At 37.4% G+C, this 19,401-nt stretch overlaps 1 protein-coding gene across 2 annotated transcripts in view; it reads left to right on the top strand.

The window, feature by feature from the left end:
* The first annotated feature begins 5,501 nt into the window (after window positions 1–5,501).
* The window catches only part of BOLL (boule homolog, RNA binding protein), a 25,976-nt gene continuing 12,076 nt past the window's right edge, over window positions 5,502–19,401 (top strand). The window contains exons 1-5 of one of the 2 annotated variants that reach the window (XM_026081656.1): window positions 5,502–5,639; window positions 9,413–9,504; window positions 11,934–11,988; window positions 14,869–14,944; window positions 19,250–19,377. In XM_026081656.1, coding sequence (XP_025937441.1) covers window positions 5,511–5,639; window positions 9,413–9,504; window positions 11,934–11,988; window positions 14,869–14,944; window positions 19,250–19,377 — 480 coding nt within the window. In that variant the 5' untranslated portion in view covers window positions 5,502–5,510. Of the gene's footprint in view, window positions 5,640–9,412; window positions 9,505–11,933; window positions 11,989–14,868; window positions 14,945–19,249; window positions 19,378–19,401 lie in introns of those variants that run through there. The other variant, XM_026081655.1, reaches the window with a different exon arrangement.

Below are 19,401 nucleotides of genomic sequence, written 5' to 3'. Positions count from 1 at the left end.
GCGCGCTGGGGGGGGGGGAGGGGCGGCGGAGGGCGGTTGGCGCCGCCTCAGAGCCGCCGGCGAGGGCGGCCCGTTCCCGCCCGCGGGGCTGCCCCCGTCGGGGCCCTAAGCCTTTCCTAAACCTCTGCACGGGCATGGGGGTAGCGCGCTGCCGCCCCTGCAAAGCCCCTTTTCCCTGAGGGGCGGCCTCTGCGCAGTAGCTCCCGTTTATAACGGCCCGGGGCGGGCGGCCTCGTGTCCCGCAGGCAGTTCAGCCTGTCGGGCCTTGCCTTCAGCCCCGAGCTGCGGCCCCGCTGCCCCGGCCGTTTCACTAACGTGCGGCCGGTTTGGGTGCCCGAGTTCACTTGCGTGTAGCTGTGTTTTGGAGACGTATATAGCTGCAGGAGTGAAATTGTAAATACCTGGGAGACGCTCATGTTGGACATTATGAGATATAGACCATAAAAAGAGGAACAAGCTTATCGGAAGGTGGAATTAATCCCCTGGTTTGTGTAGTGTGTAGTTTTCTCACCATGGATATATTCAGCATGAAAATAAAAATTTGTCACTGCTAGCAAAGAATACTTGCCAAATGTACTAAGTTAGATGTAGTAAATTTGTTGGATTTATGTATATACAGTGTTTAAAAAGTCAGATGATGAAAACTTAAGTGAGTTAAACCATAAATTCCTAAATGATTAGGCAAGTGATATGACCTTAGCATAAAGATCTTTGTTTTTATCCTGTTTTCTTACTGCTACAATGGCATTAAAGCGAGGAAACACCGCTTAAGATAATTATCAAAATAGAAGTTTTAAAATGTTTTGTTCATTACAGTATAGGGGAGCTCATAACTGATGTGTTTAATTCCTCATTTCTTCTAATTTTTTTTGTATAAGATGCTTAAAACTCTTAAGACTTGTGTAGGAAAGTGAAATTGAAGATCTTTGAGATAAAGAATATGTTTTTGCTGTGATGTCAAGTGTTACTTTCTTTTGTAGTTAAATTCTGATATTCTATTTGTAAACACAGTTTCCAGATAATTACAGAAATAAAACGCTGTTTCTGTTTTAAGAGATGAAGAAAGTAACTTGCTTCATCATCATCAAAGTTGTTCTCTGCAGTAGACTTTCTTTCTTCAAAAGCTGTCGGGACTGTGGGTTTATGATTGCTCTTGGCATGCAAGTTGACACATCCAGTGCAGCCAAAACAAGATCCAGAAAGAGTTTAAGAGAGCTCTCCCTGTTTCTCAATACTAAAATAGTTTGTAAAGAGAGAGTTGATGGCAAGCAGAGGGTAGGACACTGTATTTTCCTCATTACTGCTATCTACTTGAGACTGCTGAACTTAATGTATTTTAATAATTTTTTTGAATTTTCTTTCCTTTTTGAACTTTGCAGGAGACTGGAAAGTCTAGGAAGAACGAAGCTCAGTACAGATAGTGTGAGGCACACAGTGCTTCCATAACAGGGGGCTGAGGATATTAATGGTGAAGTTTGTGCCTGCACACCACAGGCAATGCAGATGACTTTCTGAGGAATATTGCACTTGTGGTACAAGTAGACCACCAGAATTTGAATTCAAGAGAGGAAGTTCATGCACTTTAAAGTATTTAAAATTTTGTATTATGATGACAGTTATCTTACTGGATTTGGACCTGGTTGTATGAGAGAGTCTCTCACTTCCAAGCTGCCATTGTGACAAAAGAGATTAGGCGTAGAAAGAAATATTCTACATTAAAATGTAAAATGCTTTTTTCTTCAGGTTAGACGCTTATTACTGAAGTTAACAAGCTTTGTTCGTTACTAGTCCAAAAGATGCTAAATCATTTGACCCTCAATGAACGGTACACGTCTCTTCTAATCTTTTGTCATGTGCTAGTAATTGCGAGTTATTTACACAGGAGTGCCAGAGCCACACGCAGTTGGAAGTTGGAAGAATACTTCAGAGGGAAGTATTCTGTGTGTGCCCTGTTGTTACTTTTTTCCATACGCATCTGATTTTTCACTGGTGTCAAAATCCAGTGGACTGCATGGGTCTTTGGTTTGACCCAGTATGGTTGCTCTAATGTGGGATTTATGTTATCTAGAAGGATTATGTTACATCCCTTATTACGGGATTCAGATTTAATATAATTTTTGCACAGAGAAAGATGATCGCTCCTGAAGAGAACGTTTTATGTTGTTTAAAATTTTAAGCAGATATCAGAACATAAGCCAAATTTTATTTTAAATTACTAGAATTTTTGGATGAGGTCTTTCAATTATCCTTTCTTGAATCTGTAGATGCTGGGAATAATTTACAGTAGTAGGTCAGACTTGCCTAGTTTGTGCCAGGTTAGTTTCTGAATGGTCGTCACAACCAATGAAGATTTATAAGCTATAGTATCAGAGTCTTTGCTTTATAAGCTATAGTATCAGAGTCAGAGACAGATTCGGAGCCACTGTAGTCCGCAGTTCGTGTATCTCCCTCTTTCTAGGTGTATATATATTGCTGTTTACATTTCTTCTTACGCTCGTTGACTATTGAATATCCATCAAATTTAGCCTTTCCACAATGTATTTAATTCGCTTAGTGTTGTGACAAGATTTGTATCATCTAAAAACATAGCTAGTCACAGATGGGAGAGGAAATAGTATAAGTCATTGCTGTTGCCTAGGAATCCAAAGAGCAGTGCAATTAGGGAAATACAAGGTTTTTAAATCCTTGGATAGATGAAATAGGCCCTCAAAATAAAACAACCATCAGTTCAAAGTTCCTTACAGCATCAATTATGTTTTTCACATTGAATCTATCATTTTGTCAGCAACACCTCAGCTAGACTGGTAGAAGAGGCTTAARCTTTTGTTGTATCAGTATTTTGGTATACTTCAGCCTCTGTAYGTGTTGCAGACTCCTTTAGACTTTAAATTAGTATTAAACAAGAGGGTAGGTGAGAAGCACCCTTCTGCATCCTCTCAAAAGGCAACTTAAAGTTATCGGAGAAGTCTTCTCCATTCTTCTTGGTTATCTAGAGGGATGTAAGTTGTGGTTGTCTGTAGGTAAGACTTAAATTGAGAACCAGCCAGTTGTTATTCAAAACACAAAGCACAGCAGAAAGACTAGATTGCTACGGTCCCAGAGAACTGGGAGCTGAGATGTTATTTTGATGTCAGCTCCCTAAGAGCTTTACCAAAACAATGAAGTTTAATTTTAGAAAGAATTAGTGAGCTCACTCAAGTAAATGTTTCTTCAGCGCAAGGGCCTATCTGTTCTGTTCTTGTTGTGGTTAATAACTCATTCCTCTAGATGGAGAAGCTGAGCATTTCACTTGGTAGCAGGTACAGGACCAGCCTGCTGCTAGCTTAGAGGAGTTAGTTATTTATTAAATAATTCTCTTTTTGTATTGAAGCCCAGTGCTTCTTTTACATTGAGAAGCTTAATATTCTTGGCTTTGTGCTTTCAGTTACTCTGGGACAGTATTCCCTGCACGAGGAAGACATTCTATTGAATAGATCAGGTTAAAGATTTGGATTTTTCCTCTGCCCCGAATATATATGTTTTAGTAAATTTGGAAAGGATTTTATCTTCCCCAGAACTAAACTGGCATGGACTAAGCTAGATCTATTGTTTTTTAGGTATCCAAAACAATGATATCAAAAATTAACCATAGTTAATAAGACTAATTCTCAGGTAGCTATGGAAATATCAAATTCTAGAAGGGCAAACAAAAAGACAACTTTTTTTCCTAGCATTCCTTCTCATAGTTGATCTTTCCCTTTCTCCCTTCACTATAACTGTCTGCCTTAAGCCTTCATTTTTGTGTGTGTTCTCCCAAAGATAAGGGATTTGTTTTTATCCAGGAATGCTTAAAAGCACAGATCAGAAAATGCTGCTTACAAGGGCAAGGTGCTGTCTTGTGAATAAATGAGACAGATAAAATTGGGAAGTAAAAGGGTGTAAATGAATGGGAGATTCTGTGAGAAGACCCATTTAAGAGGACTTAAATTTCTGCTCTAGTTTTTTGTGGAAAACTTTTGCAGAGTTTCCTGTGGAAACTGGAAGACAGGATACTGCATGAAGTGGAARGAAGTTTGTATTAGATGTAGTAGCTTTCTAATTAAAAAATGTGCTTTCCTGTCTCTTGTTTTTTGCTTCACAGCTACAAATTTTAGCAGTTGTGCTGTGGTAGGAAGAAACATGGAATCCTTTCAAATGCAGTAAAGGAGCCCAAGAGCCCCAGATTCTTAATTCTAGTTTTTACTGTTCTGCTTACTATTAATCTCATATCTGTAGCTTATACCAGCTTGTTGTCTTTCACTTTGACTCCTTCCTTAGTTGTACTGCCTGGAGCGCTGCTGTCCAGAATTGKTATGGGGAGGGGAAGGAAGAGAAAGGATTGGCTGGTTTCATACACATGGTGGAAAATGTATTTTTATTTTTCATGGAAAATATTATTTCAGGTTATTAAGCAGGTATCAGAGTTGTGCTGAGTAAAATCACATTTGAGAGCAAATTTACTCTTTCTCTTCCAGTACAGAACACAAGTAAACTTTCAAGTTTACTTGTATGCAGCAAAAATGGTCTTGAAGCCTCTACTGCAATTTTTGTTACAGAAGTTAGTGCCCAGTACTGGGTGGCTGCTTTGCAGCTGTCATCTCAAAGTTAGGGTTGACTGCCTGAGCGTGGTATAAGTAGCCTGTTCTGAAAAGATTTTCCARTGAAGTATAAGTCTGTGTTGTTTCGCAGTTCATAGATGTAAGCATGGCAAAAGTTAAAACACAGGCAGACTTCACTAATGATGGTTTCGTGAAGTTCCAAATGTGCTGCATTCCTTTCCCCTGCTGGGGCGGGAGCATTTGGTTCTTCTTTTGCAGAGGGAATTTCCTTTAGGGTCACTTTGTGCTGTGCGTGTGGACCAAGTGAGTCTACTGAATTGGAGGACTAGTCCTCAGCTGCCTTTCTGGTCAGATATAAGGAGCTTCTGCCCCCTTGTTGGTTTTATGTGGTGGAATTATGGGTGCTCAGCATGCAGAAAATCAAGCCCTAGCTGTTGCAGCGAACAGAATTTTATAGATGTATGTTTGGAGATGTATTTGACTTAAAGAGCCTTTCCATATAGGCTTAAAGTAAGTGGCCTCTAATAGCTTTAAATTAATATGAAATATAAATCATAATTTTGGCTTCATACAGCAGGGTGCTGTGCAAGCATAAAAATAAAATGAAGAATTGGGGATTGGGCCCTAAACACCTATTTCAGAATGGTATTAAAATATAAGTCAAATTTCAGGCTGTGCAAACGGTGAGTATTTTTATTCAAAAAGTTACTGAAATGCTTAAAACTAAGCTTATATTTAAATGCTTTGCTGAAGTGGATCCTGAATAAAAATAAATGTGGTTAATGTTCACAGCTGTACAGCATTCGCTTGCTCCCCCAAAAATTCCATATGTGTTTTCTATTTAAGAGTTTTTTGATTTAATGGCTTATATTATGTAAGGTATTGAAAATATCGTTGAAAATATTTTCTTTCAATCAGCAGACCACAAATCAGATGCAAACAGAATCTCTATCTCCATCTCCCAACACTGTGTCACCGGTGCCTTTAAATAATCCAACCAGTGCCCCAAGGTTTGGAACAGTTATTCCTAATCGCATCTTTGTAGGAGGAATTGATTTTAAGGTATTTTTTTATTAAATTTGCTTCTAACTGAATTTTTAAACTGTAAAATTCAAAAGGAAAAATGTGAGACACAAATGATCATATGTGTGTTTGTTCAGGTGATAAGTGGCTTTCACTGTAATGTTTCAATTGATAGCAGAGAATAAAGTTTTAAATCTTGGTTTACCTAATTCTGCAGCTAAGTTAATTGTTTGTACCCCAAGCTGCTAGAAGTTACTGATATGCCGGTTCTTTAGAAATGTTTATTCTTTCCAAAGAAGTCCTTTGTAATAAGCAGGTCTAGTAGAAATATATGTAAAATTTCTTTATTACATATAGCATTTAGTGTAATTTAATAAGCCGTAAACACACTATTATAGATTGCAGACATAGAAAATGTCAGTAGCTTCAGTGCATCCAGCACTTTTCTTTCAGTTCATACAAAGAAGAAGCTAAAAAGTCTGTATTCTTCACTTTTCATAGGAATTTTTCTTAAAACTAAATGTTTGTTTTAAATATTAAAGTTTCTCTGGGCAATTTTCCAGTACTGATCTTAACTCTTAGACTGTATTTGCCTTTGCATATGCTCTAAAAACTCCAAATAGCAGCAAATAGTGGGCCATTCTTACATTCTTCAGTCATTTTGAACATTTGTAGTGAGATATGCACCAGACYTTTACACCAGCTGCTCTCGCTTTTCTTTCTTACAGCTTTAGATAATGAGTTTAAAGTCTCTGACTTTTACAAAACGTTCTTGGTCTGCTTAGCTGTTCCTTTGTGCCCACCAACAATATCTTCTCTGCCTTAATCCTCCTAGGCTGAGGACCTTTCGAGCACTGACTCAGATGAGGAGAAGAAAGGATGACAATTTACTCAGACTATCTTGCATAATAAATACAAGAACTTCCAGGATCTTCTGGCTCATTTGGCTGAGGCAATCCAAATGGAGGTTTTCATAGTTCAAAAGATGTTCTACAAGGTCTTCAGTGTATTGGGGCTTTAGTAAAGAGGCACAGTATCTCCTTGTGTTAATAGTAAGCGAGTTACTAGAGCTGTAAAAAGACCTATGTCACTCTGTTTTGTCTTCACTGCAGTTAAAAAGGTTGAAATGTTATTTTGCATAGCACATTAGTATTCTTGTTAATTGTTATATTTGCTGTGCATTCTGAGGGATCTCTTAACTTTCTGGGTCAGTTGCTAAAAGGTCAAAATCTGTTAAGAATCTTCTATGTAATTTTAGAAACACAGGTGTAAAGCACGTGTGTTCGTATCTATAAACATGAAGAAGATAGATTTCATTGGGAAAGGAAATGGAAGGGATGAAACCTCTGTAGTCATTTTAGCTACCTTTCCATTTATTATAGCTCAGATGTCTTAAATTTTTGTTCAAATGTAGGATATTTATCTGTCGGTCTTGGATTGCTTTTTACCAGAAATCTGATGGCCAAAGAGCATTGTTGTTTTTTTTCTTTATTTTTCTCCAAAGGCTCTTGTTCAAGTTAGATGAAAAAAGTTCAAAACTAGATTATAATTTTTGTGTGTGCATGTGAAAAGTGGACACTTCTTCCCAAAAAGCAGTCTGGTTTTCAGTCTTTTATCTCTTTTACCATTTTGCCAGACACTTCCATTTGGTTCAGCACCATAGCAATGATTCCTATTTGTGAGAGAAAGCATCTGGCCTCTTATTTAGAGAACCCATTCAGTGAGAGATAGGGACTGTTAAAGCTCTAGGAAAAGCTTAAATTTACAGTTGGGTAACTTTTCACATAGATCTGAAGGCATCTTTCTTTAGTGTTGGATGCTTTGCATCTTTGATCTTTGTGAAGGCTCAACATTAGCCTTTCTTAAGAATCTAGCAAGCACCTTTGTGTCCTGTCATGAGAAGGAAAGGACTCAAGTCCTGAATGTTTTCTGGCAAACCTCTAGATACCATGTTTATGTAGATGCTTGTGAACTTCCCTGTGAATCTTTGAGAACAGTGTTCTCTTCTTATTTTCCTTCATCAATAGACTGTTCTGCAGATAAACCTTTGAGTTTTGAAGTTTATGGTCTTGTGTGTATACATGCTCCACATCCTGTAGGTGCCGAATGAAACTTTCTGCGTTGATCACAGACTTCAGGGCTCTTTGGCTGTGCCTCAGAGTATTTTAGGTTTTAACAATTTTATCATAGATTCTTGTTCTCATCTTGGTGAAGCAACTGAACTGCACGTAATATTTACAACTTACAAGATTGTGGTTGAAATAATCTCCCAGAAATGGGGAATCTTGCCTATAGGGCTTTCATTTCTAAGCAGATAAGTTGCAGTGTTTAAAGGAGAAAATTTAGAGGGAAAGGTAAATCTTACTATGAGTCTTTTGTACTCTATGCATGCTTTCATTACTCAACCATGTGAGTGCTTTACCTTATATAAAACAGTTTTACAGTGTATGCTATCAGTTGTTTGGCTGAATTTGTTTTCCTGTATATACAGACCTTTATGGTTCTGTTTAGGTGTCAAGCGTGATCGTCCATTCAGGAGAATAGTTCTGGACTCCATTCAGTATTTCTTTTTAACTTTTCCGTGGTTGATAGTTGCTTGGGGACTGGTGCAGGCAGTTTCCAAGGAGAAGAGATAATTACTGAGCTTTAATGAAACGCTGAAGTGCATTTCGCCTGTTCAGATCTACTCATGTTTGTCATTATTCCCCATACTTTGTGAGCGGGCATGTATTTTCTAATGTTATAATGAAAACTTGGATCAGCAAGGGAAATTACAGTCTTCTACCATCTCTGCTTTCTTTTGGATTAAGAGCCTGCAGCATTTGAGGGGGGTTGTTTGGTTTGTGTTGTTGGTGGTGTTTTTTTTAACCCTTCTTGCTTCTCAAATTCAGATAAGGCAGATAAGCCTTCGATGTGCAAGAGAAGATTTTGCCAAATTGTATGCATACATTTAAAAACAATAAAAAATTAGCTACTTAGAAGTACAATAGTACTTCTCGTATAATTCCTTAAAATAATGAAACATGTAGGTGAATATAGAAGTTGCTTGAGGCATATAGAGATCCATGCACATCAGCACGCTTCCTTCCAGCATTAGCTATAGTATTAACAAAGGACCATGAAGAACAGAACGTTAAAATCCACAGTGTGGTGTTCAAGAATATGGTGCCCTAAACACCATGCTAAGCGTTGTTAAGGAAAACTAATTCGCAGAGGGGAGAGGAGTACTCACATAGTCCAGCTGTGCGTTTACTTTAGGTGCTTACATCGGGAACAGTTTCCTCCAAGGGTATTCAGCTCATTCTCCATTAAAAGCACCTCTTCTTGCCTGATTTGTGATGGGGAGTTCTGTATGGAGTCTCTCTCTTTCTCTCTGCGTGTGTGTGACCTGTGGAAATTCTTCGTGGAAGTCTACATACTCTGCTGTTTCAAAGCTCAAGAACATTACAACGATGTGTTTCATATTGTAAACTGTGTTCTAGTACATAATTTATAGAAACTAAAATTCAGCTATAGCTAACTTGGTCTGTAATCTTACCTGTAAAGCAATAGTTGTTATCTAAATCCACTAGCATACAAATTTTACTATTTTAGTGAGTTTCTAGCATTATTGCTGAATATGAAAATGGAGGAATTAAAAAGCAAGGTTGTTTTCTTGTTCTGTTGCTGTGACGCATGTACATGCTCATTCTTTTCTTCCACACAAATTGCATCAAGGATTATAATTAGTTTGTGGTAAACTTTATTCAAAGTGTATTCATTGATTAACTATGCCAACCAACTTTTCTTCTTCTCTTGATTTACTTTACTAGACTAATGAAAATGACCTAAGGAAGTTTTTTGCCCAGTATGGCTGTGTGAAAGAGGTGAAGATAGTAAATGACAGAGCTGGAGTATCAAAGGGGTTGGTATAGTAGAGTAAGCATGTTGTAGAAATTGAAAATATAACAGAAAATTAACTGATTGTAGTAAATTGAATAAGACTTTCATAGTTCAGAATATTATTATGTCATTGATAGTCCCAATTATTCTGTACATGCAAAAATCTGCTCTTAAACATCTACATATAAATGCCTTTTTAACTTGCCTAATTGTAAAATTGTATAGTTACATCATTATTATGTAAGATAAAGCTGTGTGTAACTAGGAAAAATTTTAATGGTCCTTCCTGGTTTGTTTTTTTTTTTTTATAGCAATAATAATTTGAACAGATAATCCTAGAAAGGTAATTTGGGTATTAAAAATATTTTTTCTTACTTCTGAGAGCCAGTGTGGAAAGATGTCTGAGAATGGAAGAAGAGGTGAGAGACATCTGACTGTGGTGGAGTACAGGGGAAGAATTGGGGTTACTCTGTGTGAAGATGCTGGGGACAAATCTGAGAATGAATCATGACTGCAGAGAAGGGACTAAGACTGGGAGTAAATGATGAGAAGAGAGAAAGGCCAAAGAGTAAATCTGAAGAAAGATTAAGGCTGATTGGGGAATAAGGTCACTGTTAGAACCCAGAAAATGGTGAAGGAAAGTGAGCAGTATAGGGAACAGTACTGCAACAGAAATCTAATGGAAAGAGAATTGAAACAGAAGGGAGTGTGCATGAGAATTTTTACCTTTAAAGTATGTTCTCTTAGTTCAGAAGAGCTCTTCAGAGCAGAAAGCCCATGCATGATGTCTGTATCTCATAATTTTAGTGCTGGCAGCAGTTAATGTATATCAGTAAATTGCACCCTGAGCTGCAGGTCTTATCTTCATAGGGTATACCTGTATGGCATGTTCCCATGACCATTGATCCTGGTCCCAGTTGGGTGCCCAAGCCTCCTATCCTTTTGCTAAATTCAGAACAGTATTTGAGACTTAGAATATACACATCCATATAATAAAATAATCCAAGAATATCCAGTTATTACACGCTTGTGATTGTCAACAGGCACTTTGCAATAAAGATGTCAGAAAAGAATTGCCTTCAGTGATTTTTTTTTTTTTTAACTGAAATCCAAGCACAATCTTGATAGGTTATGTTTGACAAGTGATTTACAAAATTTATTCCTAAGTTTCTGTGTAATTATGTCTATTGGTTTATTGTCCAGATAGCATATAGAATGGAAAGTCTTTGTAGATAAGATCCCAAGTTAGGAAACTAACTTCTGTGGTCTTTGGATGGAAAGGTTTCCAAACTTGGTTAGAGAAGACAATATAGCAAAGGCCCAGAAGTTTAATAGTATAGCTGGTCAGAGTGTTACTGAATCTGTATACTAAAATGGACATGAAAATGCTCACGAGGAATGATAGTATGTATTGCGAAACCTGATCTGCAGGCTGGAATGACAGAGGCCTTTTTGGTAGCTCCTGTAGTCTGACCCTAAGAAATGAGCACACAAACCTAAGAAATCATGCACATAAACTCATTAAAAGGTTTTGTGAAAGGTTTGTTGAAATTTAGGAAGTTAAAGATCATTTTGAAGAACTTTCATATTTTTTGTATGTATGTGTTAATCTCACACACTCTCAGTGAAATAATGTTACCTATTTTTATTATAAACTTTTATTTTTCAATTTACTACCACATTCATTGGCATAGATTTCCCCAGGAATGATTTGAGGGGGTTTGATACAGCAGGAGTTCAATGGAGAAACAGCTTGTATGATTTGTTGCAGCAGTTAGAAGTGGTATCGTGAGAGATGTACTGTGTCATAAAGCATAAGACTACTTTGTCCTTGAGTGCACCACAGTATTCTTGTTTAATGCTAATCATGTCATATGCAAGAATACTTCACAGATGAACACTATCTCTGCACTGCTGCTTTCTCTGAGAACCCAATTTAATGTGCTGGGTAGTACTTGTGGAACTGAAGAGCGTTCACAGATGTCACTGAAGTTGATGGGAGCTATGCTGTGAAGATATGAAGTACTGTATAATAAAAAAAATTATATTCTGAGTGTCTCATCTTGGACATGCATAACTAATGAGAGCCTCGGATCAAAATCTCTCTTTGTCTAATAGAAATGAATGAATTAAAGACATACAGACATACACTGAATAATGAAGGTAGTACAGAACGTTTTGAGTAGCTGTTTAACTGAGCTACTCATTCACTGCATGGAGACATCAGGTCCTTAACTCCATCCAGGTACTCGGGTACTTAAACATATCAGAAGGCAGATTATAACAAGGATGTTAAGTTAGGATTGCAGTTGCTTTTACAATCTTTATTTCTAAATAACTGTTTTTTTTTCCATCAGTTTACTTTTTTAATGTCGTTTGTACTATATATAAATATTAATAGGCAATATAAATACAAACTCCAGAGACTTAGCTCCTCTAATTTTTATTTAGGTATGGCTTCATCACTTTCGAAACCCAAGAAGATGCACAAAAGATTTTACAAGAGGTAAGTAATATTTTCCATTATGATTATCTCTTAAATGAAATAATTCATTTCATGTTAGTCACTCAGTAGCTTGGTCCTGTGTTTGCCAGATTGGATTTGAGGATCAGTTAAGGTTGGTCATTATGCCTTCTTCATCCCACGTAGTTAAGACAATGGCTCAGATAAATCTAAGAGAGGATTTATGCTGAGATCTTCTGGAACTAGGGAAGGGACTTGCCACTTCATAGTTGAGCTCTAGGCTTTGACAAACATTCTTTACTTTCTCATCCTTTACACACCATAAAGTAGTTGTTCTAGTGCATGCTAATTACTCTTTATCCTTCACAATTGCTTTAATTTGCTTCAGCAGAAAATTCATCACTGCAAAGATTTTGTGGGGAGTTGGGAAAGATGACTGCTGTCTTTTATTCTGATTCGTTTGATTGTGAGAGCTGACATCACTCTCCTCAGGAATAACTAGATTCACTTGAGAAATCTTAAACAGTGAAGCTCATTTTATGTCACGCAATGGTTGCATCTACACTTAGCTAGATTACTGCCTTAATGTTCTTTCTAGAACCTTTCTTGAGATGGGGGCATAGTTTAGCTCTTCAGTTCTTCATTTTTGAAAATCTGTGTTCTGTGGTCTGATTGGAATTGATTGGRTAGATATCAGTCAGGACTGATTTATATACATGAAGGTATCTGGAAGAACAAAAGACCAGAAAATAGTACCCAAGACTTGTAAATTGTCCTTTCCCAAGAGTAAAGCTGTTTAAAATGCTGAAAAACTGAACCGATGTTGAAAATTCACATATTAACATTAAAAAATTAAAAAGTTGGGCCATTTTAAAATGAAATCTTCATGAGTGCTTTTAAAAAATACGGGTCTATGGAGCTAGAAGAATAGAGAAAGAAAATAGGAGGGAACTTCCCAAGTCACCTGTTTTTCTTTACCAGTTTTTGTTGTCAGTCTCTCCTGTGAACTAGGAGAGTACCAATGATTCTGAGGACCTTTTTAAAAAAGGTTTAGCATTTTTCCTTTGTTGTGACTGGAAAGCTGTTGCATGTGAAGCCTTACTGGTACCTCATTCAATGATACTAATACTTTTTTTGTCTACTGAAAGTGCCTTGGCTTAAACTTCCTACCATTGTATCACCTTTTTCACCAATGCATCATACTGCTATTTCATRTTCATTCTACAATCAATTAGTATCTAGGTCTTTCTCTCTCAGACATTTTCAGTTGATGAGTTTCCAGCCATTAATAATTTATTTTGCTTGAAATGAACAATCTTTCATTTTGTACTATTGAATTTCATCTCATTTACATTACTGGCGTCTTCAAGGTCATCCTGTACTTTTTGTATGGTATTCTGATCGTTCCTTGCATTGATTTTTGCTTCCTACTTCTGTATCATCAGTAATTTCTTCAGAATTTTCTTTTTTTATGTTGCAGTCTATGATGAAAGTATTAAATTGGATAAGTCTCAAGAGCAGACCTTGAGGAGTTTCACCAGCATCCTCTTTCCAGCCAKATATATATATRTGTGTGTGTGTGTGTGTGTGTGTGTATGAATGTATGTATGTATGTATATAGAAGCAATCTAAATTCTGATGGATCAAATCAATGAAAAGGATTGTTGGGAAGGATCTTCTTATAGCCTGTGCTGGGAAGCAGTTTGATTGAAATGTGCATCTGTCTTTCAGGGTGTTGCTCTATGTATATTAGGTAGGTATGTTTGCCCTAGTTAATACTTTTTAATGAAGACCCAAATTCAGCACAATAGTTTAGCCTCTTCTTAACTTTTAATCCCGAGGGTGGGACTTTGCTTTACACACAGGTGTTTAAATATCTTGCTAAATTGGGCCCAAATGAAGAAAGTATTTTGATTATCTAACTATTGTCCTTTTATTGGATGAGATTTCTAACTGTATTTCTTTCTATATTCCTCTTTAAGTTGAAGTCATAAATTATCTCTGTACTGCAGAAATTACAGCTCTAACAATGAAAACTTACTGTAATGTGGTAGTGTTTTGTATACATTCTCTCTTATGTAACTATTCATGGAAGCAGACTTTCTTATCCTTTAGGTTTTACAAAGCAGTATTAAAGAGATTCTGACAGCTAAAAAATCCCTGCTTATTTGCCCTCTTTCTTCCCATTATATTAGCAAATAGCGTGCTTATTTTGAGTTTAAAAACAAAGGTAAGATTTTTATTTACGGGATGTACATGACATTCGCTTTCTGTTATATGCAAAAGAATTGGAAGAGAATGTAGTTTTACTGTTCTGTAGCTAGGACTTTTTTAGTTCTTCTGCTGTAGTTTAACTTTACTGGTATATTTGTTCTAGCCTGCTTTTATATTTTGTTAGCCTGGATGCAAGTAAGTTTTAAGGCAGTCCTAAGTGAATATGAGAATATGAATATTTTTACGTTCAGTCCTTATAATCTGGTCCTTTCCATATAATTATTTGTTGCTGTCATCTTTTGTAAAGCATGTCACAACCATGAAAAATTAAATTTAATCTTTATACTTGAAATTGTCTGTTTGTGTACACATAAGCTTTTATAAAAGCACTAAACATATGAGAACATGAGAACAAATGTAAAACTAAAATCTGCTAACAATTATAGCTATCCATTGTTAGTCAGGAGGCTCCATTTGGAGTAAACAATATTTGAATTTACTAATGATTACTTTTGATTACATGAAGTCTAAGGTTAGGATAGAAAGGGGCTATTCCAGTTTTTGTTTTTTGAGGTACACAGCAAGTAAAAGGCAGGGGAGGGGTGAAACATGCTAGGTGGCTTATCTACTTTTGATTTTCATTTCTTGGATGCCTAGATATATGTAGAAAATACAAATACTGAATGCCTTTTTTTTTTTTTATTCTAGGCTGAAAAACTTAATTATAAGGATAAGAAATTGAATATTGGTCCAGCAATAAGAAAACAACAAATAGGGATTCCTCGTATGTATTGTCACTTACATTTGTATGTTATGTATGTAAGTGTGATTATGAATATAAATTTTTAACCAAAATGTGCCCAGTCTTGCACTGCATTAATGCTGTGCATGGCATACGCTTAGAATAGTCAGTAGGGGAAGCAAATACATACCAGTGAAATTGTCCTAAGAAATAGATAGTTGGTCTTTGGTTCTTTTGTCTCTTTCAATGTGTTCTTTACATCATTTCTTGGAAAGAATTATATATCTAGGAACAAGCTGAATGGAAATTTCTCTCTTGAATGATAGCATGCCACTAACAGCTGCCAGGCAGAGCCTTAAATCTAAACACTTAGAAAGACTGTCCTCGCAGATTCCACAGGATAAAGAGGGTTTTGCTGGTTGGTTGATTGGGTTGATGCTGATTTTTGATGAGCAAAATCTGTCAGGACTGTTGCACCTTTCTTTCTACAGTAGAAACTGTAAGGAATGGGTGGTTGCAATCACTACTCAGTTCTTAGAATTCTGTGCTGTAAGACTTATGGCTACGGGTCCTTCTCTGGCAAAGAACTACATAAGCTGAACATTTATATAAGAGGAGTACTGATAAGTTTTCTTTGTCAGCTGGCTGTTCTTTATTTTGGGTAAGTATAGTGGTAAGATGTTCTTCTGGGGGAGACCTTTGTATTGTACAGATTTTCTTCTAGAGAAGATGCCCTGCCCTCCTGCCAGGGGCTATTTTATTTCTGTAATACACTGCTGAAAATTCAGAATGTAGATCACCAGTTTTTAAGATCTGACAGTTTTTGACAGAGCTGTGCATGCTGTTTTGTTACTCTTCAGTAAGGGCTATATATCTGAAACTTAACTTATGCTTCGCCTTCAGTATTTGTTTTTGGTATAGCTTGAAGAGTTGAAATAAACCTTTGCTCATCTTCCAATTGAGGACTATACTGAAGAATTTTAGTTTAATATAAAAACTTTCTTTAGCTGTTGATACTGTCACTTTATTGATGAGAAACAGTCCATATGTATATTAACGGTGTTGGTGTAGACACGTTTTTCACTCAAGACAGAAAATATTTCCCACTCYTTTCTCCTCCTCATATGTATGGGTATGCCCTTCTCCCTTTTAAGCGCGTAAGGTAGCATTTGCTCAGGGGAAATGGAACACTTTGTTCCAATTGTATAGTTTCTTTGCTTTAGAAATTATTCATCATGTTCTCTGCTCTGTCATCATCATGTTGTACGTGTCTTCTACTGTACTTTGTTTCCCTGTTCATCTCTGACTTGGACTTCTTCACTGCATTGCCGGATTTTTAAGTCTAGTGGTGCTTCCTTCCTATAATTCTCATGCTGAATGTGTGTATTGATTAGAAGAGGGGCATATCACTGCCTGTGCATTTTAAGTCTGGGACCGAAGGCAACAGGGAAAAAAATCCTTCAAAACATATTCTGAAGGCAGCTACTCTGTCCTCCTGAGATCTCTGTTCTTGTAGTCAGCACCAACTGGCCCTGTTTGACTCTGCCACCTCTTGTTCAAGCTTAGGATAGATACGTGGTACACAATCAGGTTGGCATCTAGGAACTTATCCCAGGATCTGATTTCAGTACATTTGCTCTCATGCTCAGCCCACTAACCTAATCACTAGGATACTTTGTCTTATTGCGGCTCCTTCTGAGGCTTGTGAAGCCAGAAAACCTAGACTCCTAAATACCACTGTAGGGCTTCTGTTGTATTTAGTAGAGCTGAAGGGTAGTTCCCTTAGTAGTCTCATTTATTGCTGTTTTCTCCAGCCCTACTGGAATCTAGCACCTGTCTTCCTCTAATATTAAGTTTTGCAATGTTCAGCTCTGTGTCATCCCATTACCTTCTGTGCTAAGATTTGAGCATGTTGGGAGGATCACTATTTTCATAATTAACACAAAGTATGTCAGACTTACACGATGTTCTACCCAGTGGAGTGATTTTTTTTTTTCCTCAGCTCAGTCACCAGCAGTTACCTAGATTCATTGTGAGGAACCCCTATCCTTTGTTGCCTCTGCAAGTTGGGCTCTGCAGGTATACAAGTTTTTCCTTTTCCTGTATCCTCCAGGATGGCCACAAATGCAGGTGTAAGAATCAAGGCAGTGACAGATTGTTTATCCAGGCTGTGACCGGTAGGCGTAGGCAGTATTTCTGTTTTACATATCTCAGTGGGAGCAAGCACCTGCCCTAAGGTTGTGATCAGATATCCTAAGCTTCAGTTTAGGGGAGTAGGAATAAAGAAAAAACAGTCTTCAGTCTTAGGTATCTAATATCCCTTGTCTTTTCCAGAAGTGGGTAGAAAATGAGTGTTCAAGTACTGCTGTTCCTCACAGGCTTTTGAATAGTGCCTGGGTTTGGGGGGGGGGGGGTTGTTTGTTTGTTTGTCTGTTTGTTTTTTAAACAGTTCAACCACGTTCAATCCATGAATTTTAAGGCTTCCAAGGCTACTGCCCAGCCCTCTGGGAAATTTTCCAGATTATGGAAAAGAGGCCTCCAGTGGTGGTTGTGCTGTTTCAAGTTGCCCAGGCAAGAGAAGACAGCAACTGAGAAGGAGAGGTTTTGTGCCGTTTTTCCTATTCAGTGAAAGTGGGGGCAAAAAGAATAAGTCTGTCTTGACTTGGAAAAAACAAACTCTTTCACCCACAAGTTAAAGTTGAAACTTTTGACTCATACCATGGCACCCAGAGTTGAAGAGAAAGCCATAAGAGCATCTGCTTTTCTTTTACCATGGGCCGGGAGCAATAATAGGGAAAGATTCCCTGTTTGCTTTTCCCCGGCACCAAGGACTACAAAAATGAGCATTCTGAAAGCTGAGAAGTACAAATCAAACCTGAACAACTGGAAGAAGAATAACTAGTTGTTATGAGTTGGAAGAATTTTAGAAAGCTCTACCTCTCCCAGGTTGTTTTATTTTTCTGTCATGGTGGGTTGTTGGGTTTGATGGAGCATGTTGCCTTCCATTTCCAAGGGAGATCTTCAGCAGCAGCAGAATGTTCTGTGCAATGTTCTTGGCATAATGGACAGGATTTTTGTCCAGGGGATCCTGTTGGTTTCTCCTCATTTCAAATACTGATAACTAATATTCTAGATTGCTTAGTGGAACTAAAGTATTCTGATTTTTCCCAGGTCCATTTTAAAGTTAACCTGGCATGGGCCATCTTAGCCCATGACCTTCCAATGTATAGTACTTCTGTTTATTGTATACAGGGGTCCTCAGACTTTTGTAGGAGTCAGTCAGACTATTACCATCCTTAAAGGGCCTTGAATCATAGTGGGACCCTTCTTGGTCCTCCTCTTAGCATTCTAGTCATCTCTTCAGTGTTGTGCCTGTACATAAAATGGCGTTTCCTGCTGTCAATTACCTTTGGAAGGAAGATGAGAAAACTAAAGCCTGTTCAGTGATCTTTATATTGTGTTCTTGCTGTTTGACTTTTTCCATGGTATGTTACTTTTTAATTCCCATTTCAGTTACAGAATTTAATTTATTTTTACTGTTTTTTTTCCCCAAAAGTCTCATATTTGGAACTGAAACTTGTCTTCATGTTTGATATGAAGCTTCTAGAGAAACTTGGTTTTTTTTTAATTTTTATTTTTTAATCCGGACAGAAACAGACTCTAGATGGTCCCCAAGGCAATATCCGAGAAAGTTAAATAACCTCTGCATAGGGTGAAAGTCCCTTAATTTGAACATCAGTACCTGCTACAGGGCTGTGGAGATGGAACTCTGCTTTGGGATCAGAGCACACTCAGTTATAGCCCATGCAGCAGTGGCGGCATTGCGGAAAGTGTCCCTCTTGCTCATATCTGAATATCATTTCGTACTTTTACCAGGCAATGTGCCATTGCAGAAACACACAATCTTTGTGCATTGAGGAACCAGGCTGCATTTTTTAATGAAATCCTTCTGTTGTTTCTAGTGCTTGGATCCTGTTTCAGCTAAATATTCATATATGGAGGTTACCCATGAAAATCTCCCACAATTTGAAGGTACCTGTGGACATTTGAAGATTAAAAAAACCATATATTTACTGGTAATTGGAGTTGTCTGTGTTTAGTAACTGACATGCATGTCATCTTCTGCACTCCTTTCCATCTACCTGTGTTATCGTGTGACCATCTGCTTTCAGGAATCTGTGTTTAAGAGGGAACCGAGATAGCACTAGGCACACTCTGCCCCATGCTCTTTTCTTTGAGTGTCAGTTTTGGTTCTCTGAAGATCAGAGGATTTTTTTATTGTGATCTACACAATTAAAAAGTAATACTTTATTGATAAGTAAGCTGTTTTAAAAAATTTAATTTCAGGATCTAGTGTAATGCCAGCAGCTGGAACAATGTACTTAACTACTTCAACTGGATATCCTTATACTTACCACAATGGAGTGGCTTATTTTCATACTCCCAAAGTTGCTTCTGTTCCACAACCATGGTCTGTAAGTAATTTTTTTTTTTTTTTT

This window comes from Apteryx rowi, unplaced genomic scaffold (genome assembly GCF_003343035.1).
Source record: "Apteryx rowi isolate R43461 unplaced genomic scaffold, aptRow1 scaffold_559, whole genome shotgun sequence".
Taxonomy (NCBI): domain Eukaryota; kingdom Metazoa; phylum Chordata; class Aves; order Apterygiformes; family Apterygidae; genus Apteryx; species Apteryx rowi.
Note: the sequence above shows the minus strand (reverse complement) of the source record. Positions and strands in the feature narration are given on the sequence as shown.